Source organism: Phodopus roborovskii, unplaced genomic scaffold (genome assembly GCF_943737965.1).
Source record: "Phodopus roborovskii unplaced genomic scaffold, PHOROB, whole genome shotgun sequence".
Lineage (NCBI taxonomy): Eukaryota > Metazoa > Chordata > Mammalia > Rodentia > Cricetidae > Phodopus > Phodopus roborovskii.
The window spans coordinates 41,984,947-42,012,282 of record NW_026126517.1 but is presented as its reverse complement, the minus strand read 5'-3'; the positions used below and the strand labels follow the sequence as shown (position 1 = coordinate 42,012,282).

At 45.5% G+C, this 27,336-nt stretch overlaps 2 protein-coding genes across 4 annotated transcripts in view; one reads left to right on the top strand and one right to left on the bottom strand.

Annotated features, from left to right (window-relative positions):
- Znf609 (zinc finger protein 609) overlaps positions 1-13,606 on the top strand; it is a 138,136-nt gene extending 124,530 nt beyond the window's left edge. Inside the window, exons 5-10 of one of the 3 annotated variants that reach the window (XM_051197792.1) lie at positions 4-2,350; positions 3,401-3,767; positions 7,560-7,735; positions 8,115-8,196; positions 8,995-9,073; positions 9,526-13,606. In XM_051197792.1, coding sequence (XP_051053749.1) covers positions 4-2,350; positions 3,401-3,767; positions 7,560-7,735; positions 8,115-8,196; positions 8,995-9,068 — 3,046 coding nt within the window. In that variant the 3' untranslated portion in view covers positions 9,069-9,073; positions 9,526-13,606. Of the gene's footprint in view, positions 1-3; positions 2,351-3,400; positions 3,768-7,559; positions 7,736-7,979; positions 8,197-8,994; positions 9,074-9,525 lie in introns of all 3 variants that reach the window. The other 2 variants (XM_051197791.1, XM_051197793.1) reach the window with 2 other exon arrangements.
- Positions 13,607-14,776: 1,170 nt separating this feature from the next.
- Positions 14,777-27,039, bottom strand: Oaz2 (ornithine decarboxylase antizyme 2). The gene is given in 6 exon segments (XM_051197790.1): positions 14,777-15,970; positions 16,131-16,216; positions 16,954-17,129; positions 17,994-18,074; positions 18,076-18,151; positions 26,833-27,039. Coding segments are annotated over 6 exon segments (570 nt in total). The 5' UTR covers positions 26,853-27,039; the 3' UTR covers positions 14,777-15,839.
- Between the last annotated feature and the right edge of the window lie 297 nt (positions 27,040-27,336).

Genomic DNA, 27,336 nt, shown 5'->3' with positions numbered 1-27,336 from the left:
AAGGTTCTGTGACTCCCCCACTAGTGACTTGGAAATGCGTAATGGTCGAGGAAGAGGCAAACGTGTGCGTCCCAACAGTAACACGCCTGTCAATGAGACAGCCACAGCCTCTGACAGCAAAGGGACCAGCAACAACAGCAAAACCCGAGCAGGAGCCAATAGCAAAGGCCGTCGAGGCAGCCAGAACTCTTCAGAGCATCGCCCCCCTGCCAGCAGCACCTCTGAGGATGTCAAGGCTAGCCCTTCCTCAGCTAATAAGAGGAAAAACAAACCTCTTTCAGATATGGAGCTGAATTCTAGCTCAGAGGACTCCAAAGGGAATAAGCGTGTCCGGACAAATTCCATGGGCTCAGCCACTGGGCCCCTCCCTGGCACCAAGGTGGAACCCAACATTGTGGACAGAAATTGTCCCTCCCCAGTCCTGATTGACTGTCCCCACCCAAACTGCAACAAAAAGTACAAGCACATTAATGGACTTAAGTACCACCAAGCTCATGCCCACACGGATGATGACAGCAAACCAGAAGCTGATGGAGACAGTGAGTATGGAGAAGAGCCCACCCTACATGCAGATCTTAGCAGCTGCAATGGTGCTGCATCTGTCTCACAAAAAGGATCCTTGTCCCCTGCCCGCTCAGCTACCCCCAAAGTTCGGCTTGTTGAGCCTCACAGCCCTTCCCCTTCAAGCAAATTCAGCACAAAAGGCCTCTGTAAGAAAAAATTGAGTGGGGAGGGAGACACGGACCTTGGGGCCTTATCCAATGATGGCTCTGATGATGGACCCTCAGTAATGGATGAAACAAGCAATGATGCCTTCGACTCTTTGGAAAGGAAATGTATGGAAAAAGAAAAATGTAAAAAGCCCTCCAGTTTGAAACCTGAAAAGATTCCATCCAAGAGCTTAAAATCAGCCCGGCCCATTGCCCCTGCCATACCCCCACAACAGATCTACACTTTCCAGACTGCCACTTTCACAGCAACAAGCCCAGGCTCCTCCTCAGGCTTGACCACCACAGTGGTCCAAGCAATGCCCAACAGCCCCCAACTCAAGCCCATTCAACCCAAGCCTACTGTTATGGGAGAACCTTTCACAGTCAACCCTGCCTTGACCCCTGCTAAGGACAAGAAAAAGAAAGACAAAAAAAAGAAGGAATCATCAAAGGAACTTGAAAGTCCTCTGACCCCTGGGAAGGCATGCCGAACAGAAGAAGGTAAAAGCCCGTTCAGAGAATCATCAGGAGATGGAATAAAAATGGAGGGGCTTCTGAATGGCTCCTCAGACTCCCATCAAAGCCGGTTAGCAAGTATTAAGGCTGAAGCGGATAAGATTTACAGTTTTACAGACAATGCCCCCAGCCCTTCAATTGGAGGCAGCAGCCGCCTAGATAATACTACCCCAACCCAACCCCTAACTCCTCTACATGTAGTGACCCAAAACGGTGCTGAAGCCAGTTCAGTCAAAACCAATAGCCCTGCCTACTCTGACATATCTGATGCTGGGGAGGATGGGGAGGGCAAGGTGGACAGTGTCAAGTCCAAGGACCCTGAACAGCTGGTTAAAGACGGAGCTAAGAAAACACTTTTCCCCCCTCAGCCACAGAACAAAGACTCACCATATTACCAAGGTTTTGAAAGTTACTACTCTCCAGGTTATGCACAGTCCAGCCCAGGGGCTCTCAACTCAAGCAGCCAGGCAGGAATGGAGGGCCAGGCCTTAAAGACAAAGAAGGATGAGGAACCCGAGAGCATAGAAGGGAAAGTGAAGAATGATGTCTGTGAGGAAAAGAAACCTGAGCTGAGCGGTTCCAGTCAACAGCCCTCTGTCATCCAGCAACGTCCCAACATGTACATGCAGTCCCTCTACTACAACCAATATGCCTATGTGCCTCCATATGGTTACAGTGACCAGAGTTACCACACCCACCTCTTGAGCACCAACACAGCTTATCGTCAGCAGTATGAAGATCAACAGAAGCGGCAGAGCTTGGAGCAGCAGCAGCAGCGGGGACTGGACAAAAAGACAGAGATGGGCCTGAAAGAGCGGGAGACATCACTCAAGGAAGAGTGGAAGCAAAAGCCATCAATTCCACCAACTCTGACCAAGGCTCCCAGCCTGACAGACCTGGTGAAGTCAGGACCAGGCAAGGCCAAGGAGCCAGGGGCTGATCCTGCCAAGTCCGTCATCATTCCCAAATTAGATGACTCATCAAAACTCCCCAGCCAAGCCTCCGAAGGCCTTAAAGGGAAGCAGGGTGAGGCCAGCCACCTAGGCAAGGAGGCCTCTGAGGCTAAGACAGGCACTGAATGTGGCCGACAGGCAGAGGTGGATCCAATACTCTGGTACCGACAGGTAACTGTTGTGTGTAAGGAAGTAGCACTGGCTTGTGTAGGAGTTCCATAGAATTGAAATTAGCAGGAAAGTTCTATAATTTTAGAAATTCTGTACATTTTAATTTTTTTTAAAAAAAAGTACTTTTACCTCCTTAGAAGTTATTTTTCCCTCACATGGGAAAGAAAGACTAATAAGTCTTTTATGTCTATTATGTCTAAAGTTAGTTGAGCCTTCACAAACAAAACCTGGACATCTTGACTCCTAGCCCATGATCAGCTAACAGTTTTCTTTAAGAGCGATTTTTATGATGTCAGCTATGGTGCACATACCTGTAATCTTAGTACTTGGAAGGCTAAAGGCAGATTGTCGTGAGTTTATAGCCACACTGAACTACATAGTAAGTTGAAGGCCAGCCTACATTATATAGCAGTAGCAGAGACTGTTCTCTAAATAAATAAATAAATAATATTTAAAAATGAAAACTAATGGGTCTAAATAGATGGCTCAGTGGTTAAGAGTACTTAACTATTCTTCCAGAGAACCTAACCACTTCCTAATACTCACATAAGATGGTTTACAACCTCCTGTAACTCCAGCTCCTGGGAATCTAATGCTCATGCTCTCTTCTGGTCCCTGTGGACATTCACACAAGGGACTTAGAATCTCTTCCCTTTCCTCTTGGTGTCAGTCCTACCCTTCCTGACAAGAGTGGTACTGATGACTCTGAAAAATACAATTCCTTCTCTTCCAAGAGTCATTACCCCAGAAATATTACTCACATAATGTGCACCACTGATAGCTTTACCTTTTCCCTCCCAAATCTTATTTCCTTAGGCTTCAGAGGGCGTTTTTTTGCTTTGTTTTGTAGTAACAGGGCTGGCTTAGAACTCATATAGTTCTGTCTGCCTCTGCCTTTGCTTCCTCAGTGTTGAAACTTTTGTAAGCACAATTGGTAGAAGCCAAGATCCCACTCTGCCTTGGGTGCTGTAATATTCTGCTGGGACCTTGTGTTTGAAATGGATCTTTTGTGTGTATCACTTCTCAGCACTTATTCTATGGTTTTTGCAGGAGACAGAGCCCCGGATGTGGACATATGTTTATCCTGCCAAATACTCAGACATCAAGTCAGAGGATGATCGGTGGAAAGAGGAGCGGGACCGAAAATTAAAGGAGGAAAGGAGTCGGAGTAAGGACTCTGTTCCCAAGGAAGATGGGAAAGAAAGCACAAGCACTGACTGCAAGCTACCCACATCAGAGGAATCCCGCCTTGGGAGCAAGGAGCCCCGGCCAAGTGTCCATGTGCCTGTATCCTCTCCCCTCACCCAGCATCAGTCCTACATCCCCTACATGCATGGCTATTCTTACAGCCAGTCGTATGACCCCAACCACCCCAGCTACCGGGGCATGCCTGCAGTTATGATGCAGAACTACCCAGGTATAGTACCTAGTACTGGCTGTGCTGCTCTTGGGGAAGGGAGACAACAGTTTTCAAATCGAGGGTTCTGTTGCCTTGGCTCTACATTTCAGTGAGACTGGCTTGGATGACAGTCCTTTTATTTTCAATGTGTACTTGCTGTGAAGTTGCCACTCTAACCTTAAATGACCCTAATTACAGTTGGAAAAACTACCTCCTCCTTGCTTCAGCTAAAGTTGTCTCTACTGTCAGCTTTTCTTGATTGTCAGTGGTAAACCCCTGTGCACCACAGCCAGCTTCACTCTGCTCTGGTTTCTGCTGTGTGCAAGGCACTGTGGGGAATGCTAACAAAATAGGAGGCCAGTTCCAGTTCCCTCCACTCAAGGACTTCACACCTTATTACAGCAGGAGCAATACATGTGACAAATAATATTCAAATGAGAACAACGCAGGCATTCATCTTGATGGCTGTGTTCAGCTTTGAGATCAGAAAGCTGTTAGGGATGCAGGGAGCATTTTGAAGTCAGTTGGGGATTGTCTAGTAGATTCGGCTTGAGAAAAATTAGTTCCTACACTGCTGACAATGACTTCTCAATGGATCATGGTTTAAATATTTTTTTAACTTGTTAGGAAAAAATGTTCATATTCAACTCTACCCACTAATTTATGTTGCCTGAGAAGCTAGGTAGGTTTCCTCTGAAATGGAAGGGAATTTTAGGTCTTATTGTTATTTTGTTTGTTGGTTGATTTGAGGTTGGGGAGGGGGCTTGTTATTTTTGTTTCCCTAAGACAGGATTTCACTGTGTAGCCCTGGCTAGGCTGGAACTCACTGTGTAGAACAAGCTGGCCTCTAACTCATAGAAAGCCACCTACCTATCTTCTGAGTGCTGGGATTAAGAGCATGTCCCACCATGCCTGGCCATAATGTAGTCTTTCAATACATACTTAATGTTCACTGATCAAATCAAGGTAAATGGCATTCCCTACATTTGGAGCCTTTGTCATCTTCTCTTCTAGCACTTCATGAAATATGTAATAGGTTTTCATGAATTTACAGCCACTACTTTGTGTTGCATTACACGAGAGAGTTTATGCCTTCTGTCTGTGTTTGGGTATCTGTAATCCAACCTGCTCTACTCTGTCCTGCCCTTCCTCAGCTTCTGGTAATCCCATTTAGATTTGCCTGAGCACCCACTGCTTACAGCTCCCAGCCTCCTAGAGCTTGTAGTCTTGACATTCTGCTGGCATTATTATGGGATAAATTCTAAATACAAATAAGCTTTTCAAACAGACACAGGAGATTATCTCACCCTTGTGTTATACCTTACTATCTATATAAAAATAAGAGTTCCACCTGTTGAGGCTTGTTCTGGTCCAAGCACTGTCTTGAATGATTTATGCAGCTTTTTGCTAATTCTGATGTTTTGTTGTGGTTGAGGCTGGTTTGTGTTATGTAGCGTGTAATTAACTATGTAGTGTATGCTGCCCTCCAACTTTCCTCTTTCTTGCCCCTACTCTCAAGTATTGGAATCATAAGCTTTTGCCACTCTATCCCCCCAGCTTGTATGTGTTCGTATGCATATGCATGTGTGTGGAGGTCAGAGGCCAATATTACTTGTCTTTTTCAACTGCTCTCCAACTTATTTTCTGAAACAAGATCTCTCACTGAACCTGAAGCTTACTGATTATGCTAGTATGACTTGCCAGGGAGCACCAGGGATTCTCCTGTGTAGTGTCACAATGCTAAAATTATAGGTACAAGTGCCTGACCTTTTATGTAGGTCCTAATGGTCTGAACTCTGGTCCTCATACTTGTATAGGAAGCACTTCAGAGTGACTGAACTGTCTCCCCAGCCCTTTATTTCATTATTTTTATTTGTTTGATTATATATTCAAGTGAGTATATATTCATGCGAGTACCATGAATCTGTGAAGGTCAGACAGAAGACAACTTAGAAGTGGCAGTTATCTCCTTCTACCCTGTTGATTTCAAGGACCAAACTTAGGTTGTTAGCCTTGGTAGCAAGTGCTTTACCTATTGAGCCCCCCATTGTCTTGTTAAGATTTTTTAAAGATTTATTTGTTTGTTTGTTTGTTTATTATGTGTGCAGTGTTGTGTCCACATGTATCCCTGCAGGCCAGAAGAGGGAACCAGATCTCATTTCAGATGGTTGTGAGCCATCATGTAGTTGGTGGGAATTGAACTCAGAACCTCTGGAAGACCACTAGTATTCTTAACCACTGAGCCATCTCTCCAGCTTCCCCCCCTTTTTTTTTTATTTTATGTGTATGAATGTTTGCCTCCTACCGGAGGAGGCCAGAAAAAGTATTAGTTATGTCCCCTGCAACTAGGGTTACTAATAACCGTGAGCTGCCATGTGGGTGCTAGAAATGAAACCTGGGTCCTTTGCAATAACAGGTGTTCTTAACCATCCTTAGCACCACTTGTTATTTTGACACCAAGTCTGACCTTGTAGCACAGGCTGCCTTAGCCTTCTCAGTGCTAGAACTTTCACACTGCTTGTTTGTGAAAGGCCTTTACTATGTGCTCTGACTGTCGTGCAGGCTAGCCTCCTTGCAACAATCCTCTTACCTTTGCCTCCCAAATACTGGTAGTAGACCACTTTACCTGACTCGTGACCTATTTGTATCGGTATTTATTTATTTGTGAGAGAGAGAGAGAGAGAGAGAGAGAGAGAGAGAGAGAGAGAGAGAGAGAGAGAGAGAGTGTGTGTGTGTGTGTGTGTGTGTGTGTGTGTGTGTGTTTTACGTGCATGTAAGCACACTGTTTGCAGAGTCTCTTGGGGCTGAAGTTAACAGACAGCAAGCAGCCTGATGTGGGTACTGGGAATTGAACCCAGTTCTCTGGAAGAGCTGTATATGCTCTTAACCACTGAGCCACCTTTCCAGCACCACATACCACCCCTTTTGTTTTGTTTTGTTTTGTTTTGTTTTTGTTCTGTTTTTCAAGACATGGTCTTTCTGTGTAGCCTTGGCTGTCCTGGAACTCACTTTGTACACTGAGCTGGTATTGAACTCACAGAGATCCATCTACCTCTGCCTCTAGAGTGCTGGAATTAAAGGCTTGCACCACCACAGCTATCCTACCACCTTTTTTTTTTTTTTTTTTTTTCAAATAAAGAAAACCAAAGTATCATTATGTAACCCTAACTGGCTTGTATAACTCTCTCTGTATAGACCAGACTGGCTTTAACCTCACATAGATCTACCTGCCTCTGCCTTCCTATGTGGTGGGATCAAACTTAGGTCACCAGGCTTGGCAGCAAGTGTTACCCATCAGTTTGTACCCACTCAAACATCAAAATGGCCCTTGTTTTGTTTTTTGGGGACAGGATCTTGTGTAGTCTAGGCTGATATTTAACTCACAGTTCTGCCCCAAGCATCACACTGTTGGATTACAGTGTGCTACCATGCCAAGCTGGTTTCATTTTGATGGTAAACTGAAACTCAAAAAGGCTATCTGTTACTTTATTCAGGGTTATCCAGCCCAAGGCTGACTTTAAATCCTTTGATCTTTCCACTTAACATAAGACTCTGAGAGAACATCAGGAACCATAGGAGATCTCAGAAGTCATCTGTGGGAAAGTGAGTGCCATATTCTTGTCCCTTCGTCTGTTTTTTCCTGTAGAGCTTGTTAAAGAAGGAAAAAACCAAGAGTGTTATCCCAGAGATGCCATGGTAGAAAGTGTCCCAGATGCTACCTAGGAGATCTGATGCCACCTGACCACACTCACTAGAGCAGTTTCTTCTGCTATCCTCATTTCTTTGACTGCTTGGTTTCTCCTTCCCCAGGTTCCTATTTGCCTTCCAGCTACTCTTTCTCCCCCTATGGCAGCAAGGTCTCAGGTGGTGAGGACGCTGATAAGGCACGTGCCAGCCCCAACGTGAGCTGTAAAGCCAGCTCAGAGTCCAAAGCCCTGGACATCTTGCAGCAACATGCCAGTCACTACAAAAGCAAGTCTCCCACGGTAAGTGTTGCATGCAGCCCAGGTCTTTGTCTAAAGACCAAGAAATCAAGATCCACAGCATGGGAGAAGTGGGTTAGTTTCAGGTTCTGACCAAGGTGTAGTTTGGCTGACTTTACATTGGCCCTGTGGGTGCACCCCCTGTATTTGTAGGTAATCCCTGTGTTTTTAATGTAGGGCCCTGGTTAGATCACTAGTGTGTGTATATCTCATTATAGTACCTTTGTGTGTCTCCTTTCCTTTCCAGATAAGTGATAAAAATTCTCAGGAGAGAGATCGGGGAGGCTGTGGGGTAGTTGGGGGTGGTGGCAGCTGTAGCAGTGTTGGGGGAACAGGAGGTGGTGACAGGAGTGTCGACCGGCCCCGCACTTCCCCTTCCCAGCGCCTGATGTCCACACACCACCACCACCATCACTTGGGCTACTCCTTGCTCCCAGCACAGTACAACCTACCCTATGCCACAGGTAAGGTTCTTGTCCTCATCACCTCTAGCTTTGTTTCTCTTTCAGTATTAGTACCTGTAGCGAGGCCCCTGCCCTCCAAAAATTTTTTTTCTCCCCTCAGACTTATAATTTGAGATGATTCCCACCACTTGGGAGGTTGATGCAGGAGCATAAAAATAAATTTGAGGGCTGAGGAAATTATTTAGTAAAGTACTTGCCTTGCAAGTGTGGGTATCTGAATTCAGTCCTCAAAACCCATGTAAAAAGACATGTGGTGGTGTGTGCTTGAAACTACAGTGGTTAGGTGGAAGGAAAATCCGGCAGATCCTTGGAGCTTGCTATCCCACTAGCCTAGCCTACTTGGCAAAGTTTCAGGCCAGTAAAAGACCTTGTCTCAAATAAAAAGTAGGCAGCACATGAGGAATGACACCCAAATTTGACCCCCTCACATGTGCAACATGCACAGGCAGTGGACCTGGTCTTAAACAAACACAAGAACATCCACTTTGTCCTGGGTTCTAGAGGCCCAAATTAGGCTGACATTTATTTCCTCCCTGGGAGCTTGAACGATTTCATATTCAGCAAGTAAGGAACAGGTGTTTCCACCACTGAAGAGAAGCAGGCTATTGAAACCAAGCTGTATCCTCACCCACTAGATCTGGCCAAGTATCAGGGTTGTTTGTTTTTCTGTTGGGACCCCAAAAATTCAGTGGCGCTAGAGGAACCTAAGGGGATATTCTTCCCTATATCCAGCCAACTGGTGAAGTGTGAAGGACGATTTCCTGAATGCTACCATAAGTATGTTCTCTGCTTGCCCAGGGCTTTCCTCTACAGCCATTGTTGCCAGCCAGCAAGGCTCAACTCCCTCACTCTACCCACCCCCCAGGAGGTGAGAATGGTAAGTCGCTTTTGTTAATTTGGGGCATTAAATTAACAGGGTTAGCTGCTACCTGGATCACAGAATCCCTGTGGTGCTCAAATCAGGGGTAACTGTGTGAGGTCTGGAAAAGGGGCCTGTTGGCCAAGTGTTGCATCAGCCTTTTATGAAGCCATGTACATCTGAGGGCCTGTGTAGGAGCCTGCAGTAGCTGCCTTTTCCTGCGGTTCTTTTTTCTTTTTTGCTTCTTTATTGTTGAGGGTGGTGCACATGTGCAGAGGTCAAAGAAAAACTTAGAGGGACTTCCTTCCTCTAACTAGGTGGATGATGGAACTCACTCAGCTCCAGCTTGGCAGCAAGCACCCTTACCAAACCATCTCACCACCCTCAGCTCATTCTCATAGAGCGCCATCTTGTGGGTATGATGCCAGCAGGCAACAATTACCTGTTTACCTGTCATGTTTCCTTTGCAGAACACCAAGTGCCCAGATGAAGTCAGCTTTGTGGGCCAGACTGGCTCATTCGAGGTGGTGCTGGAGGTGCCATTTTACCATCGGTTACATGGTGTTGATCATCCTGTTTGCCATGCCTACCGTGACTGAAGGCAGACCCTTAGCTATCTCACCTCACCAGACCCTTGGACTCCCTGACCCTCTTCCTCAGGAGCTGAAGAACTGGTACTTTGCAAAAATATTTATTCTCTCAGCCACATTTATGACTGTTGTGGCATCTGTGGAGATGAAGGCATAGGAGCGACCGAGGGAACACAGTCTCATCCCAGAGAAGTTACTGCTCCGTTAACCTAGCCCCTAGTCTACTGCCGGAGCAGTACCCTACACACACCTGGGAGGGAGGGACCCAAGCATGGGGTAAGGTCTGAAGACAGCACAGCAGCCACACCCCTTCTCATTGTCATTACCACCAACAAGATTCCACATCTCCTCAGTGGTTTGGGCCCTGGGAACTGGCAGCACGTGGAGAAATTAGAATCTCAGGAAAGAAGCTGGAGGCTGTCTTCCCTGTAGTTGTGAAGATACAGTCTTCAAGCATGGAGACATCCCCCTCTAATGTGAGCACAGATAAATGCTCAGAGCCTAACCTTTAAAGGGAGAGTAAGGCATTTGCCCCACCAGAGCCCTTGTGTTCCTGTTAGGCAGAAGGTAGGGGTTCTAGCACCAGCACAGGGCTCCCTGAGGATGCTGGGAGGAGAGCTGGAGCATAAATGGGAGGCTGTGAAATTGGACCTGTTTCCTCACCAAAATTCCTGCTGCTTTTCATCTCCCAACTCCTTGCCCTTTCTCTGTTCTTTTTAACCCCTTGGTGCCTTTCCCAGGGGGGAATCCCCATACTGACCTCACCTCTTCTACTGCTTGGCTCTTACAACTCAGGCAGAATAGACTTCCTTCTCAGCCTGGGTAACCTTGGAGTCCACCGCATCACTTAAGGGCATGAACCAGAAGGCAGGCTGTAGGATTACCCAGTGGTTCTTGAACATCTGAGTATCTTTCTCATTTAGGGTCACAAATGTATACAGCCCAGTTCCTCTGTCCACAGGTACATGATTTTATTAAGTTCACACTAACTCCACGTGTGCCAATATGAGGCGAGTCTTTGTAACATATGTTGTTTTAGGGGCCACTGACTGAAATAACTTATTTGAGCATTATACATCCAAGCCACAGAGTGGACTTGGTGGGATGAGGCTTTGAGGCGCAGACATTTGTGTTTTGAGTTGTAAGGTTGTATGCTGGGAAAGTGATGATCCAGCTTTATCAAAGTCACTTCTTCCCAGGATGTGGGATGGTTTTAGCTCTCTGCTATTGCAGGTATCATCCCTTTGTTACTTTCCCCTCCTGTCTTTACCATCTGGACTTCAAGAGAGAGAAAGATCCACAGATCTCTGCCTAGGCTAACATGGTGCTTATGACAAGAATGTCAGAATTAACAGTTTGAGAGCAGGAAGGTAGATGGCTCTGACTTCTTTGGGAGAGTGAGGTGGTGGCAGACAGTAAGCACAAAGCCCAGCAGAAGGTGGTTTCCAAGGACCCATGAACCCTCCCTGTACATATAGACAGTCTTGGGGCTGTTAGCACCTCTGACCTACAAACTTTTTCTGTTTCCACGTGCTTATTTTTGTTCAAGTTGGGTTCTAGGCACTTGAAAAATCCATTTTAGACCTATTGGCAGAACCCCAAGTAAGCAGCACTTTGGGTGGGGATCCCCTCCCCTTTATTCATGGAAGTAGATATTGGAGACACTGAGCCTGACCCACTAATTACCCTTACTAAGAAGGTGACTGACTTTCAGCCTAATTATGCCTCCCCCAGAACTCCAGTGAATAGAGCCAGGTGTCCATCTGTTCCTGTTTGTTTTTTAAATATTGTTGTGTGTTTTGTATGTATCTGTGGCACTGGCCTGCAATGTGCTTTGTACATATTGTAAAGAAACCATTGGAGCAATTTTCTTTTTCATTGGATAGGCACTGCCCATATTCCTGCCTTTTCCACTTCATTTTATAACAGAGGGGGTACGTCTGTATTTGCAAGACAGCCTTAGGTTCTGCAGAAGGTAACAGCTTTCTCTTTCTCTCTCCTCTCCCTCTCTTCCTTCCCCCACCCACCCTAAAAAAGTCAGCTCTTTGATCCCTCTACCCAAGTGCCCCTTAAGAACAGGCGCTACCCTGAAATGAGACTAGTGGTAGAAAAATGACACTATGTTCCCAGCCTGATCCTCCTAGTCCCTAGTCCAGTCTTGCCTCCCTGAAATAGTATCACACAGCTGCATCTGTGGAGATCCTGACTAGTGTTGAGAGATTAGCTGTCCACCTCCACATTCCACAGGGGTTCTACCTGTGACATCTAGTCAGAGACAAGATCTGGTCCAGTCTGCAAAGCCTCTCATTGAGCTGCTCATGCCCTTGGTGTTAAATAATCTCTGAGACCTATGTGGAGAAGCTACAAGAAGTATGGGCCTCACCCCAAAGAGGGCAGCCACGGCTTAACAGCCACTGCCTAGGATTCATGTCTGCTTCCTCATTTATGGTGTGCCAGTTCCCTTCAGCTCTTCCCGGTCTTATACATGTACATGTAATTGCTACTTAGCCTATACTCTCTAGACATCTCAAGGTCAATGAAACACACAGAAGGGTGAGAGGGTACCCTCTGGAATGATCATTTCATGCATTTCCTCTTCAGGCTCCAGGGTGGGGTAGGGGCTTAGCTTAAGGAAGTTGGGAGTTAAGACTAACAGAAGGGCTAGAGAATTAATTGGATCTAGGTTTGAGGCCTCCTCATCACTTACTACACCATATACCCTATCACCATCCCATTGTGTACTCAATGCCCCCCAAGATTCAGCTGGGCAGCTAGTTGGCCCATAACTCTGGGCCTTTGTCATTTGTTACTAGGACATCCTAAGAAACTTTCCAGTGATTCCCTGCCATGGCCCTCCCGGGCCTTGTCCCCAGCCCCTCCTGCCCCAGCCCACCCGCTTGCCTTGGTGCTCAGCCCTCCCATTGGGAGCAGGTTGGGGCAAGCTGGAGGCCCGGGCTGGAGGGGCAGTGTTGCTGTTCATAGCTTTTGTTCCATTGGCGTTGCTCTGTTGGATTTAATTTCAGTCTTCCTGATTCTTCCCTTCTGTAAAGTGTACATTACCAAGTTCCTTGTTTTTTTATATATATATATATATATATAAATATATATATATATACAAACTGTACTCTTTTTGCCTTTGTACATTCAGGCAAGAAGAGAAAATAAATCTTTTTAAGAGACAATCACAAATCTGTGAGGGCTGCTGGTTATTTCTCCTGGAGTTTGCTGCTGAGCTGCTGCCTCCTCCCCTAGCTGTTCTGTTCCCCCCTCAGCTTCCCTGTGTCTCTAGTCCTGCTCCATATGCATCCTCAGCTTCACTTTCCCTGGCTGACAGCAAGCTGTTAAATCCAGTGTGCAGACTACCTTCCCCTTGAGCCTTTTCCTGCCCAGCATTGTTTTCCGGCTTGGCCACTGGCTATCCTATATCCTGGCCTCCTCTTTTTACCCTTGGATCCCATTCACCAAAGTGGCTTTGGACCTCTGGGTACTCTGGGACCTTCCTCTCAGAGGCCCTGGCTTTGAACATTCATTCATCTATGAAACTATGCAGCTGGGAACTCTCTGCCTGAGATTTTGCACTACTTAAACTTGCCTGGGAGTTAGAATGGAAGGTTTTTAGAAACAAGTGGGAAAATTACCACCCAGAACTCCAACCCACACAACCCTCACCCATCCTAGCCTCCCGAGAAGTCTGCTGGTCCAGGGATCACTCCTGGACTCCTGTGGTTACCTTATGAGATCAAGGGCTAAGGATTTATTGATGAGACTCTTAAAGAGTGGTATCTCCTTAACACAGCCCAGCCAAACCATGTTCAGCCTTTCTCTTTTTCTTACCTTTCTCTGCCCCCAACCCCCCCCTTTGTCTTTACTTCCTTTTCTTAATTGGCTTTGGAATTGAAGTATATTTTTAAATTATTTGTTGTATTTATTGAATAAAGTTTTTAATGTCCCTGTTCTTAAATTTAGACTAAAGTTTGCCTTTCACGTATCCCTCTCCTATTCCCCTCTTCACCACCCCCAAATTTTCTACCTTCTAAGTTGCTTTTTCAAATGAAGTGCTGCTGCCTGCTCCCCATAATTGTGCATTGTCAGTGGTGGTCTTCAACAGCCCAGCTTTTGTGTATGTGACAGAAGTTCTTTGGGTAGGTATATAGTTTCCAGGTCAGCCCATTTAACAGGCTATAAGCAGAAACCATCAACACACAGCAACAGAAACTGTGTTTCCCTCTGCCTTGCAAGCTTGGGCTGAAAAAGTAAAGGACTGAGTCTTATTTCTTTGTTACCCCTGTTTATTTGGAAATTAATTTCTTAGATTTTATATTTGTATCTTGACCTCCCTTAATGCCTTTAGGATCTATCTCTAGGAGTCGTCTATGGATGGTATTTTCAAGCCAATTTTCATTTGAGCTCACTTTAAAGGAATACCAGTACAAGTGGAGCCCAAGTTTAGAGACTTGGCTAAATAAAACACAGGTAAGCACCAGGGAAAAACAAGCTGAAAATGGGTCGTGCCTAGGAGAAACTAAGGGTAGACTACAACGCAGGGGGGGAAGGGATGTAACATGCATGTAGAGTAATCTCAGATGAGGTTATGGGAGTGCTTAGCTTCCTCTCCAGGACCACTGAGAGATGATTCTTCATGCTAGTGGTACAAAGGGACCAGAAGACATGCCTTAGAACACTGGGCTCCAAAGAGTTACCTAGGAAGGGAAAGGATGTACTCTTTCTTTCAAAGACCTTAGAGCAGGTATGATGGCACTGCAGAGGCTGAGGCAAGAAGGTGGCCACAAGTTAAGGCCAGAGCTATAGCCTTGTCAAAAGCAGAAAAGAAAAAGACTTCAGGTGTAAAAGTTGGGCAGCACCATAAAAAACTAAAACCTAGTTTTAATATCCAGCATTCTACAACAACTGGAATTCTGGGTTAGTTGCTACCACATAGGAAAGTGTTGTGTATACACATCTCTCTCCAAGGGCACTTAGTGTATCCCTAGCAACCCTACAGTTTAACATGGCCCCAGAGACCAGCAGCCCTTCCCCTGGGAAGTGTATATCACATTTGTATTATGTTAAGCCCTAGTAGCAGTAGAGAAGTTGGTCCTGGTACAGGAATAAAGAAAAGACCAACCACAACTTTAAATCAGTTTATTGACACAGTAACACAACACACTTGCCTCCCTGACACCCCCACACCCAATGAAGATTTCTTTTCTCTTTAGAACAAGCTGTTTGGTGAAAGCAGTAAAGGGCAGGCCACTTCTACAGTCCAGCCTACTCCTAGGCCCTGTAGAGCAGACACTACTCGGAACCTGTTAGGGAGGCAGTCAGTACTGTGCTTGGCCAGCCAGAGGCATCCAGTCCCTAAGAACAGATTCCCCCACAAATCCCAAGCCCTGAGTTTGCTAGGCTTCCTCTCTGCTCTTGCTAGGAAAGAGATCTTGGGGCCTGGGCCACAGAGGCAGGAACTCTGGTGGTAACTTGAGATGTAATTTAGCTAGTTTCTTAAGGCCCAGGCCCCCCAAAAAGCCCTGGTGGTGGTGGGGGGGGGTGAATTTCAATGCCCCTATTTAAAATGCACTGGTAACATTAAACAGATTAAGCCAGCTTAACCAAATGCCAGAATAACACTAAGCTGTAAAGAAAGCAAGGTCAGACCTGCTTATACCAGGCCAGACACAAAATGCCAAGAAGCCCAAGGTGGAGTGTCAAAAACAACCCAAGGACACTACCCAGGAACTTAAAAGCCTATACTCAGGAGCCCCTGGGTGACAGGAAGCAAAGAAATAAAATACCTAAGTCTTAAAAACAAAAACAAAAAAAAAGCCCAACTGCAAGGAAACCCAAGCCTGACAGTGCTGCCCACCAGCCCCTGCCCCCAGGCCAGTCTCTCCCCCTCCAGGCAATTTCCTCCCCTAGGCTAGATGGAGCACATCACAGCGCAGTTTAAAAAGCTTCTAATGCCAGTTCATAAACATCTTCATTTACTATTTGTGATTACATGTGAATAATATGCTTATACTGTTCTTTATGGAAAACAATTTCAACGAGTCAACTCCAAGAACACAATGGGCAACCCTCAACCTGAGCCCCTCAATGTCCTTCCCTAGACAGCCAGAAACACTCTCATCTGTCCCAGGGCTGCCTAACTTCCCCTCTTCCCCCACTGTGGCTCTTGGGCAAAACATCCTCTATGACCATTAGTCCTCATCAGACAAATTCTGGTCCAGAGGGTAAACCATGAACATCACATCTGGCCGAGAGGGGACACAGGGATGACCTGGACGTACAATCTCAAAGCCCAAGAAGCTGAATGTCTTCAGGAGTGGAGCTGCAGAAAATAAAGCATAGAAGGGACTCTGATGAGGCTCAAATCCAGGGGAAACCCCAAAGATGTAACAAATTCTACCACGACTGTCCCAGTTTGTAAGGCAAGTGTGCACATTGCACAGCCCTCTGTTTCCATCCTAGGCCCCACTGGCTGGGCTCACCTCTGTCTTCCCGGCCCTTCCTGAAGCAGACGAAGACGTAGTTCACTTTCATCTTCTCCTCAGCAAACTCTAGCAGTGCTAACAATCTGCAAGAACAAAGAGCACTGCTCAGGTCCACTGCCACCTCCCCCAGATTTCCATCTCACCTCCAAGAGGACCTATGGAGAGTTAATATAGAATCTCCAGAAAAAGGTTCCCATTTGAAGACCCCAAACCTAGAGCCCTATAGTAAAGAGAAAAATACATCACAAATAGGCCAGGGGGTATCCCTCTCCCTTTACCTGAGTTCTCCACCTGAAAGTGACACTGTCTTAACTAGTGCAGGTCATAGGACAGTGGGGGGCCTTCAACAGACCCCACTTCATTGTGGATATTACACTGAGTCCAGGGGTAGTGGTATACTCCTTTAATCCTACCACTCAAAAGGCAAAGGCAGGTGGATCTCTAAGTTTGAAGGCAGCCTGGTCTACAAAGTGAGGCTATCTCAAACAAAAAAACAAAAAAAAAACTGAGGTCAGTCAGGAGAATTATCCCGGGACTGCTGTTTACAGATAGACAGCATGGAAAACGGTGAAATCCATTGAAACTCTGCCATTCTACCTGTATTCCCTGACCTTTGAAACTGAACCTTTGTATGGTGGCTCATGGTTAATATGTTAACAATTTGCTTTAATTATAACCTAAAGCAGGCCTGATTTACTAGCTAAAAATAACTTCTAACAAAGCATTATCGACTTAGGGGAATCTAGAGCTACAGAAGAAGTTATAGACTCCTCTATAAAGCTTCTACGCCCAATAACCATTCTCTTCATTGTCTCCTTACCCTTCTTTGCTCCCATCAGCTAATAATCCATCTGGGATTTCTATAAACAGGCTCTGGCTGGACAGAACTGCATCCCAGGAAGAGACCTTCACCTCCGTGACCTCATACTGGAAATGGACGATGTGAGGTTTCCCATCGTTCACGGGGAGGTCCTGGGTTACAGTGAGCTTCTCGTCCTGAGAAGGAAGTTAAGGCATAGAACAGGATCACTACCACATGCTACATCCTATGCTCCCTAAGGCAAGTTGGGTGCTGGCATCCCTTGAACCATTCTAAGGATGGCATGGGTCATGGAGCATGTCAGAAATACGGACTTCCCTATAAGCCAGCTGCAGCTATTTCTAACAATGGCTGCTATTGATAAAAGCCAGAATAAAATGGGAAAGGAAATCTTTACTAAGAACCAACCAAGTGCTAAGCACTGTGCAAAGTACTATTCATGTATTAATATTATCTCCACTTTAAATATGAGATAACAAGGCAAGAAATTCCCTCTCTTATGAGAAAACATCAAAAACAAATGAAATTCCAGCATTGTTACACTGGAGACTGAGGCAGGAGGTTTATGAGTTAAAGGCTAGCCTGAAATACACAAGACTTTTTTGATTGTTCAATTTTGAAACAGGATCTCAGTATATATATAGCCTTGGCTGGCCTGGACCTCCTAGAGATCTACTTGCCTTTGTTCCTGCGTGTTAAAATTAAAGGCATATTCTACCATATGTGACCTACCTAAGTAAGACCTTGCCTTTAAAAAAAAAAAAAAGCTGTTTTAGATGAACAATAGCTGCACATGGCAACACACACCTATACTCCCAACATTCAGAAGTTGAAGTCAACTCCTTGAACACAGAACTCAGATGCCCTGTTAACTTTCCATTCCCAGACTAAGAGAAAAGCTGGACCAGGTCCTAGGCTTCCATCAACAGCAGATTAAAACACAACAAATGTTCTCCCTTTAGGATTCCAGACAAGGCATGCAGCTGCTCAGTGGGACCTAGAAGGCTCCACCCAAGGTTCTATACCAAAATCCTCCTTACCTTATATATTAGAGCTGAGAGAGAAGGATCCCTGCCGCCCCCTCGCCCACCGGGGATCTTCGACAGTGGGTGAGGGGCATCAGGAGCACCACAGAGGCCCTGGAACAATGTGCCTGCAGCACTGGAGCTGGGGACAGTTACTCAAAGGCAAAATACTACTGCAAGAGACAGACACAGAAGGTCAGAAAGTAAACACAAAGATATTTAGCCCATGCCCCTTCAGCCCTCCCTCTGCCTTAAATACTCTAAGGCTACACCACTGCCCACGTTCTTTCTCATTGAACTTCCAGAAATGACACTTTTTTGAGTTAAGAGGCATAAAAAGTCCCTGAAGGCCAAGGCAGTCCTGCTAGATGTGTCTGACCTATCAAATATTTTCAAGTTCTGACACAGAAGTCTCCAGCCTCATGTCCCCTAACCAGTCTCTTTTCCTTAGCCACTATATGGCACAATCACTAAACTTCAAAAGGAGTGGCAACGCTGGCTACTCACCTTCCCATTCTCCAAAAGGAAACTGTAATTAAAACAATACAAAACAAAAAGCCCCAGATTGTTGTATGGTTATGTATGAAACTAAACCTTGCACTTGGCTCCAGAGTATCATGGCAGAATCTGTCCCTGATCTTTCAAATTCTGGGCCTTCCACTAACTCAAGTGCCTCCCCCTTTTTGACCCGAGCATGAGAACATGGGTAATATTAACACTGTCCAAATGGACACAGGCACAAGAAAGGGGATATCTGAATAAGGAACCAAGGCTCAAACGGCTTACAAATGTTTAAAAGCTCTGTAGGCCCTGTCACCACCACATGTATGTATGCCCTATCTGGCAGCCACTTTCATCTTCAGGCAGACGAGAAAGGATTCCAGACCTGCTCCTGCCTTTGGTTCTGATTTAATGGCAGAAAAAGAGTAAACTATCCATGTACAGTATGACTCAGCAGCAAGCCTGTCCCACAACCACAACATACTACACGGGAACTAGAGGCAATGCTACAGCCAGCACATACAGCTGCAGCTCTCTACCGAACTGTTGTTTTTTGTTTTTGAGACAATTTCTGGCTGTCCCAGAACTCGATTTATATACACCATGCTGGCCTTGAACTCACAGAGATATGTCTGCCTCTGCCTCCAGAATGCTGGGATTAAAGGCTGGTGCCACCACTGCCTGGCTACAGAACTGTGTTTTAGCAATGTCATGCTGGCAACTTGAACAAGCCAAGTGTGGTATATTTACACTACAGAAATCAATGTATGCTGAAATGGTGCATAGCATACTAGTTGGAGTTCTTTGAAATGAAAAGCAAGAAAACTGAATATACTATCTAGTCACTTAACCAGCAACTGGCCTGCATCAGCATTCTAGTTCAGATGAAGTTCAAGCCCACCATAGCTCAGCTATAAGGGAAATGTTTGAGAAATGGAACACTGGGGGGGGGGGGTATCCACAACTGCAACTATACCTGCCTCCTGGAAATCCTCAGGGACTATTTCTTTTAGCCTTACCAACTTCTACTGGACAAGGACAGGAGTTATTTTTTTTACTTTACACAAAGTTATTGTAACCTCCCCTTCTAAAGTAGTAAGGAGCAAAAAAGCATTGTCTAGGCAACAAAAAAACAAAACAAACAAAAAAATGCAGGTCAGGAGTTTCTCCATGGAAAGACAAACCCCATCTGAGAGGCTTCCCTTCTCAACCCTTGGTTGAGGTTCTTCTGGAGTGGTGCCAGAAGCTAGCTGACTGGGGCTGGCTAGCTTACAGTGACTGACAGCTATGCCTATGATTGGGCAAATTAGAAACCCTCCATGACAGGTAAGGTATCTTGTATTCTAGACCTGCTTGGGTTCACAAATAACTAGATCACCAAGGCCTTTGTAATTCTAGAATTTTGCTGCCAGACTTCTACTTGAAAAGGGTATTATTCCATTTTACATGACTTAAGTTAACTGAACTTAAACCCTACATTCCAACCAGAATCCTGATTCTTACCTAATTTACATTCAAAAATGGCAGAAACCAGTCCACCCCAGAAAGGATCACAATACAGTGGGTTGGAGGCACAAGACACAATCCTAGAAATAATCCTTGGAGACACCTCTTTCCTATACTAATCTGTAAGCCTGTGATACTTCTGGTTTCCTTATATCTCCAAGTAAATGTAGTTAAGTCTACACCTTGGTAACAGATCACTTCCCTCCACACACAAAAGATCATATACAAATTCTGCTATTCCCCTATAAAAAGCCTGCAGAAGGCATCAGGGATCTAGGTCCACTTCCCTAAGAGAAACAACTGAGTAGACATAAGTTCATAAATTATCTTCACTGTCCATTATAATGCATTGATTAGTTACTCAAAAGACAATGGCAGATTACTATATTCTTACAATATCTGATTGTTATTTCTAAAGGGACACAGCAATTATGGGACATGAAACCACCCAGCAACAATCTTCTCTAATAATACTGACTTTAATGTTCAAACAATATACCAAAATCAGCCACCAGTCCCATTAGTAATGGAATTTGAAAGAATTTTGTTTTTTGAGACAGGGCTTCTTGGTGTACCCCTGGCTGTCCTGGAACTCAATCTATAGACCTGGCTGACCTTAAACTCACAAAGACCCTCCTACCTCTGCTTCCCATCCAGAAAATGTGGGTTTTGGGGTTTTTGTTTTTGGTTTTTCAAAACAGGGTTCTCTGTGTAACTTTGGAGCCCCTCCTGGCACTCGTTCTCTAACCAGGCAGGCCTCAAAACACACAGAGATCTGTGGAAAATGTGGGGGCTTTTTTCTTTCTTTTTTTTTTTTTTTTTTTTTTGTTTTTTGTTTTTTGTTTTTGTTTTTGTTTATGTTTTTTGAGTCAGGGTTTCTCTGTATTGCTTTAGAGGCTTATCCTGGAACTCCCTCTGTAGACCAGGCTGGCCTGGAACTCACAGAGATCAAAGGCGTGAGCTACCAACACCCGTGAAAATGTGGTTTCTTAAATTCAAGTCTTTTGACCCAACAAAAGCTTTCATATTCTGGTTTTTCCTGCCCACCCCCCCACCCCCGCTTTTACCTATCCCGCTACACATTTTTAGTTACTCCACTAGGGGGCAGAAGTTACTCAATTCCTTCCACAAAAAAAAAAGGATTTAAGTTCATTCTAGCATGATATCAGAGTGATGGCTCAATAGTTAAGACTTGCCACTAAGCCTGAGTTCAATTTCCTGATCCTACATGAAAAAATGAACAAGGCTTTGGCCTCCATACACACTAGACACATAAGCATATACAATTAAAGAACTTAAGCATTTTTTTAAAGAAGTTTAAGGCCAGAGGTTGAAAAAATTAAGTAGGATGTATTATACTATACCCAACACCCAGTTGGCCCAGTCCTGCTTTTTAGAAGAAAAAATAGACCATACTGAAAATGAGGGTGTCAGGTATCCACATGCAAGGCAACTCACAAGACATGGGAGCTTAGGGCTGGTTCATACTGTGCCTGTTTCCTCAGTATTTAAAGGACCTGCCTCTGGAAACTCCTCAGATCATCCAGTACCATATAGAGTTTAATTAAAGAATTAACCTTATTTTTTCATATGTATGTTTGTTGAAAGATTCTCATTTAGTTCTTCGTGTCCTCAATTTCACTATTTACATGATGAATTTCTGATCCTTCTGCCTCTATCTCCCAAGTGCTGAGATTACAGGTGTGCCCCACCACACCAGAGCTATCCTTAACTATAACAAAGAACTTCTAGGGCTGGAGTGGTAGGTAGCGCACTTGCCTGGAATGCACAATGTCACGGATCTGAGCCAGCCCCAGTACCACAAGGAAAAGGAAAAACTAAACAAGTGACTCACATTTGTAGCCCCAGGTCTCTGGAGGCTGAAGCGGGAGACTGCTATGAATTCAAAGCTAGCCCAAGCTACACAGTGATTTAAGGGGGGGGGGGGGTAAGACCCTGTCTAAAAAACAAAACTTTAAGCCTACTTTGTCACACACACCCCCTTTAATTTTTAGATTACACAAAGCACAAACTTAACAAATACATGGAATTCTCTTATAGTTTAGTTTTTCACTCCAATTCAGTGTTCCTCAACCCACTGATGTCTGCTCCCTTTCATCCCTACTGCCTGTCAGAGATCAGCTGGCCTTGGCAGTATCAAAAACCACACTCCTAGTATTCTACATTCATTCCCTCCACCTCTCCTGACCCATTCATGTCTCAGGCCCTGCTTCACACAACACCCAGGGTACCCTCAGTTCCCTCACCCAGGCTGCTTGTACTCTAAGACTTGGAATATCTCTGATGAGTAACCCTTACATAAAGCAAGACAAATCCAGAGCTGCAAGCAATAGCAAGTATCAGCCACCTTCACCTAAGGTAACCAGAAAGCTGATTTCCAACAGTCAATTCCTCTCTGTATCTGAGAGAGAGGCTGTAATTGGTACCAGGCTAAGTCACTAAGTCACTTCACCAAGGCAGTTATATGCTCCAAAGGGTGTCTACTTAATCCGCATGATTATAAGAAAATGACATCACCACTCTGAATCATAGGCTGAAAGCAAAACTGGGTTTTGGTTGATTTTCCACAAGAAACATCAGATGACAGGCAGAAAAATCTATGCCTCTGATTTTTGCTAATCACACAGCTAACAGTGCTAATATGTCAATGGCACACACCATAGTATTACCACCTGTGGTTGCTGGACAGCTAAGCAACGGTACTGTACTGTAAGATATTTCTTCATTTTAAATTCTTCAGTGTAGTTTATACTGTTAGCTCTTCAAACATTCTAACCTCCGCTCTGAGGGCAGAATTACATCATTGTTTATATAGTTTTAAAGGCCTAGGAATTTTCTTAAAGCTTTTCTTATACAAGGCATTTGCTGTTATGAGCAGGAAACTGTCATGCTCAAATAACAAAATTCTTGCTCATCAACTGAACCATACAACCTACTCTATAACTTCCTTCCTGGCCTTTTTGTTTGGTTTGGTTTGGTTTTTCATTGCTGTAGTTCACAGACAAAGTCTTATTGATCATATAGCCCTGGCTGGTCTCGACCGCACTATGTAGAATAGGCTGCCCTGAAACTTAAGAGATCTGATGATGGCACCTGACTGCTAGGATTAAAGGCATGTTTCACCATGCCCAGCTCTATCACTTTCAATGAGCCTTCCAAATCATGGCATCAACCTAAGTTCCCACTATACACCAACCAGTTCAAAATGGAATGAATGGCTTTTTCCAGAAATGCTCATTTGTAACATGCCTCTGCCCACTCTTCAGTCTCCTTCATATATATGCACAGCTCCAGGGCTAAATTTGGATTTCTTGGCAGAATGGGGAATTGCTATTATTAGTCCCCATTGCTTTCTAAAGCCTACACCCAAGGTAGGGGTGTTTCTGAATATACTGTCAGTCTCTCTACTGCCCCACACTTAACAAGCAAAACTGTTAAGGAGGAAATAAAACCAAATTACTTGGGAAGAGACAAATTCCATTACAAAGGAAACCATCCAGTGATGATGCTATACCCTGATGTTTTCTTGGGCCCTCCCCACCTCCCCCCAAAACACCTGTGGAACCTAATGTTTCTCGATACAGCCCATCACACAGATTGACTATAATATAGCTCACCAAGCCAGCGTTGACTACACTGTCACATGGTCCCAAGCAGCCCTTACAAATCCAGGTCAAAAAATTTGACTTCCTCTCCAATTTAAATCTATTTTTCAAAAAACATAATAAAGCGGTCTTGTATTTGCTCTTTTTTCTTCACCCACTATCAGGATTTCTGACATTTTGGAGATATTATCTGACTGTAGAAAGGAAGAGCCTTGTGAAAACACTGCCAGCTCTTCTGCAACTATTTCTTCCAGGAAAGTAGGCCTCCCTCTCCTGAATTTTTCACTGGGGCCAGGGAAGTTGGAAAGCCCATCCCCCACCCAATGGGAACTAAACTCTCAGCCAGCTCCCTACACTGAACATTCAAAACAGCAACACTGCCTGGGAAGAACATCCGGCTGTTATCAGAATCCCCAGTTAGGACTCCCAACAGGATTCCTTTCAGAAAGTTAAGGGTCAGCAGAGGAGGCGGAAAGCACACTATGGAAACAAGATTGCCATTAAAGCAAAGAAACCAGACACTCTGTACACCCCACCCCACCCCCAAGCCAAAGGAGATGAGCCTGATTCAAGGACGAGCACTTGCCCAGGCCCTGGCAGACCAGCTGACTCCTCCCTCCACTGGCCTCACATAGCATAGCCCCTCAAATTACCAATACACTTCAAGCAAGGGCCCTGGAGACAAGGGAGCCTGTTTTGCCACTTGGACTTCTGGAAGGAACCTTTAGCTAACTCAATCCTCCTCTTTTTACATGTAAGCAAATTGGCTAAGTGAGGCACAACTGAAACTCACTGAAGGACCCTAGATGTTGATCCCAAATACTCAAATGTCTAGCTCAAGCTGCAAAGGACTTGGCACTTAAACCCTTTGGACTGATTAGTCCAAAGGACTCCTAAGAATGATTACTGAAATGCCCCACTTCCAAACCCCAGAGAAAAACCCCATCTCACATACCCATCCTCAGCACAACTTTCCAGACCACAATAGCACCTTTTGCATCCTACATCACCCAAATATACACCCACCTCCACCTCCTAGGCTGTTAAGGACTGGGTTAATGAAAATGGAATAAAAAAAAATAGAATGTAGTGGGGAATCTATATGCAAAGCCTCTGAAAAGGAAAATGAAAAAGCAGGATGGGGCTGTAGACAAGGAGGGTTTGGTAGGTTGGTAATAATGGCTCAGATACAACCATAACCAAGAAATAGGGAGTAAGTTTCCTATATGGAGAGAATAGGGGTAGGAGACTATATAACAGTTTGAGAATTGGGAAAAGAAAATAGCTAAAAATGGAGCAATAAAGATGTGGGGCAAAGGAGAGCTTCCTTTTTTGAAAGACAGGGTTTCTCTGTGTAGCCCTGGCTGTCCTGGAACTCACTCTGTAGACCAGGCTGGCCTCTAACTCAGAGATCCACCTGCCTCTACCTCCTGAGTGCTGGGATTTAAAGGTGTTCACTACCATTATTGGCTCAGTTTCCTTCTTAACAGAGGAAGACTAAGGAATCCCAAAAGATGAAGCCCTTGTAAGTAGAGGAGGGGCTGACATGAAGGAATGTTATGAGAAAGGATAAGTCTTCTTAGGGTGAAAGCAACAGTATTTTTCAACCCAGGCTCCACATGAGAATTAATTGGAGCTTTAAAAATGCATACCAGATTCTACCCTAAGCAGGCTCTACGCTAGGCCAAATGGAGTAATCCAAGAAAGGGAAGAAAACTGGCTTTTTAAATTTTATTATTTGCGTGCAGCTAGGTTTAAGATATACTGCAATATGAGGGAAACAATTGAAAAAAAAAAAAAGATAGTACTGCTAAACAAGTAGGAAAGAGAAAGTTATAAGATCATTTAGGGTAAAAGGAGCCCAAGCTTTGAGAGGAACCATGGGTGGCAGGACCCTATGTGAAGAACAGCAACAATGAAGATGAAACTTCTAAGAGGAAGTCATGTCTGCTTTTGGAGTGATCATGGCACAGTTGAAGGAATGGATCTGCTTGCAAAAAAGGTCAGAGGCCATAAAAGTCAAATATGAGGACAAAAGGTCTAGCATTTGAACTCTGAGTTTCAAAAACTTTTGAAGGGGTCAGCAACAAGCAGGAGGAAGGGAGTGTGTGAGGAATCACAGCTGACTGCTACCAAAAGCCTCTCTAACATAAGCTAGTGGAGTTAAAAATCCTGAAAAGTTGGAAAAATATAGAATATTTTGGAGAACATCTGGGGCAGAAATATGGGATAGCTGGGAGAAGTGGGAAAAAAGAGAGCGGGAAATAGAGGGATGAGTCCTACCTACTTTGGTTGAGAGTTAAGAAACCTAATCCGTTTCAAAAGGATGTGCAGCCCCTCTCTTCAAACAACAGGGGAAACCGGGAATGGGCCTTCAAGTGGGGGTAAAGGCCCAGTATTGTTCTGAAGGCCAGGAGCGAGATATAAAGATCTTCTCGGGACAGGCTAAGTTGTGTGATGGAAGGGTTTTAAACATGGGGTTACGATGAGAAGGCAAGATGAGTACCAAGTAAGACTTTGCACGGTGTTTAAAGGGTTGGAGTATATAGAAGAGTGTTGGGAACATGATTAGGAAAACAGGATGGGAGGCAGGAATGAGTCCAAAGTGAGAAATAAAAGGAACGGGGTTCCCAGACAGGAAAATGGGGCCTACTGGAGAAGGATGGGGAAGGAAAATGGGACCAAGCGGTGACTGGGTATCCAAAAGGAATGGGGGCAAGGGGTCGAGTTGAAAACTGCAGAACAGAGCTTGCTTTTGGGGAGAGCCAGGCAGGGCTGAGAGAAGTCTGACTGGGGTGCAGTTTTCACTAAAGACTGGATTTAAAGCGATTAAGTGACTTGTGGAGAGAGTAAGAAAGACTTAGGGAAGGCAAGACCAATTCGGGGAATATGTGGGAAAAAGCACAGTATGGGGAGCTGGCATCATTCCGCTGGGATTAAAAAAGGGGGGGGGCGACTGATTGACTGGGTCCAGGTTGGGGGGGGACGCTTGGGCGAGAAGGAAGCCCGGATGAGGGGGATGGGCCGGGATGGAGAAAGGGGGCTAAATGACGGCAGGCGGCCCCATTTCAGGGCTGGGGCTAGGTGGCAGGGGTGGCGAAGGGGGCCAGCGGGGGCAGATGGAGTCCCCTGGAGTCTGGGGACTGGCTGCTGGAGGGGAGAGAAGGCCTCTGAAGCTGCGGAGAGAGGGTGGGGGCGGGGAGCCTGCGCCGGGCCGTTACCTGTCCTGGGTGTTTATCATCCTCGGTGGCTCTGCTCAGGGTGGGAGGAGGCGGCGCGGGGAGTGGGTAGGTGGACGATTGGGTGGGTGTGGGGTCGCGCGCGCGGGCCGGTCTCTGCGGGCTAAGTCCCTGTCAGGCCGCGGGCCGAGAGCCCTCCTCTTGCCTCAGCGAGCGCCTGCCTCCAACTGACCCTCCCCGGCCGCCGCCGCGCAACCGCCCCGCCCCCGAGTGCCTCATCTGCATAACTCCACCCCAGCGCCGCTTGGTGTCCTGGGAAACTGGGGCCCACAACAAAGGGCAAAGCGCCGCCCCACCTAAGCGCAGGCGTCCCAGGCAGGCTATCATCGTGGGAAGAGGGCGGGAGCCGGGGTGGGGCGAGGGACTGGATATAAGGTCTGCAAGCCAGGAGCTCAGGTTCGGCTGAGTCTGTTTTCGTTTCAGCTTTTTGTTTGTTTTTTGATACACAGTCTCTTGTAGCTCAGGATAGCCTCAGACTCACTGGAG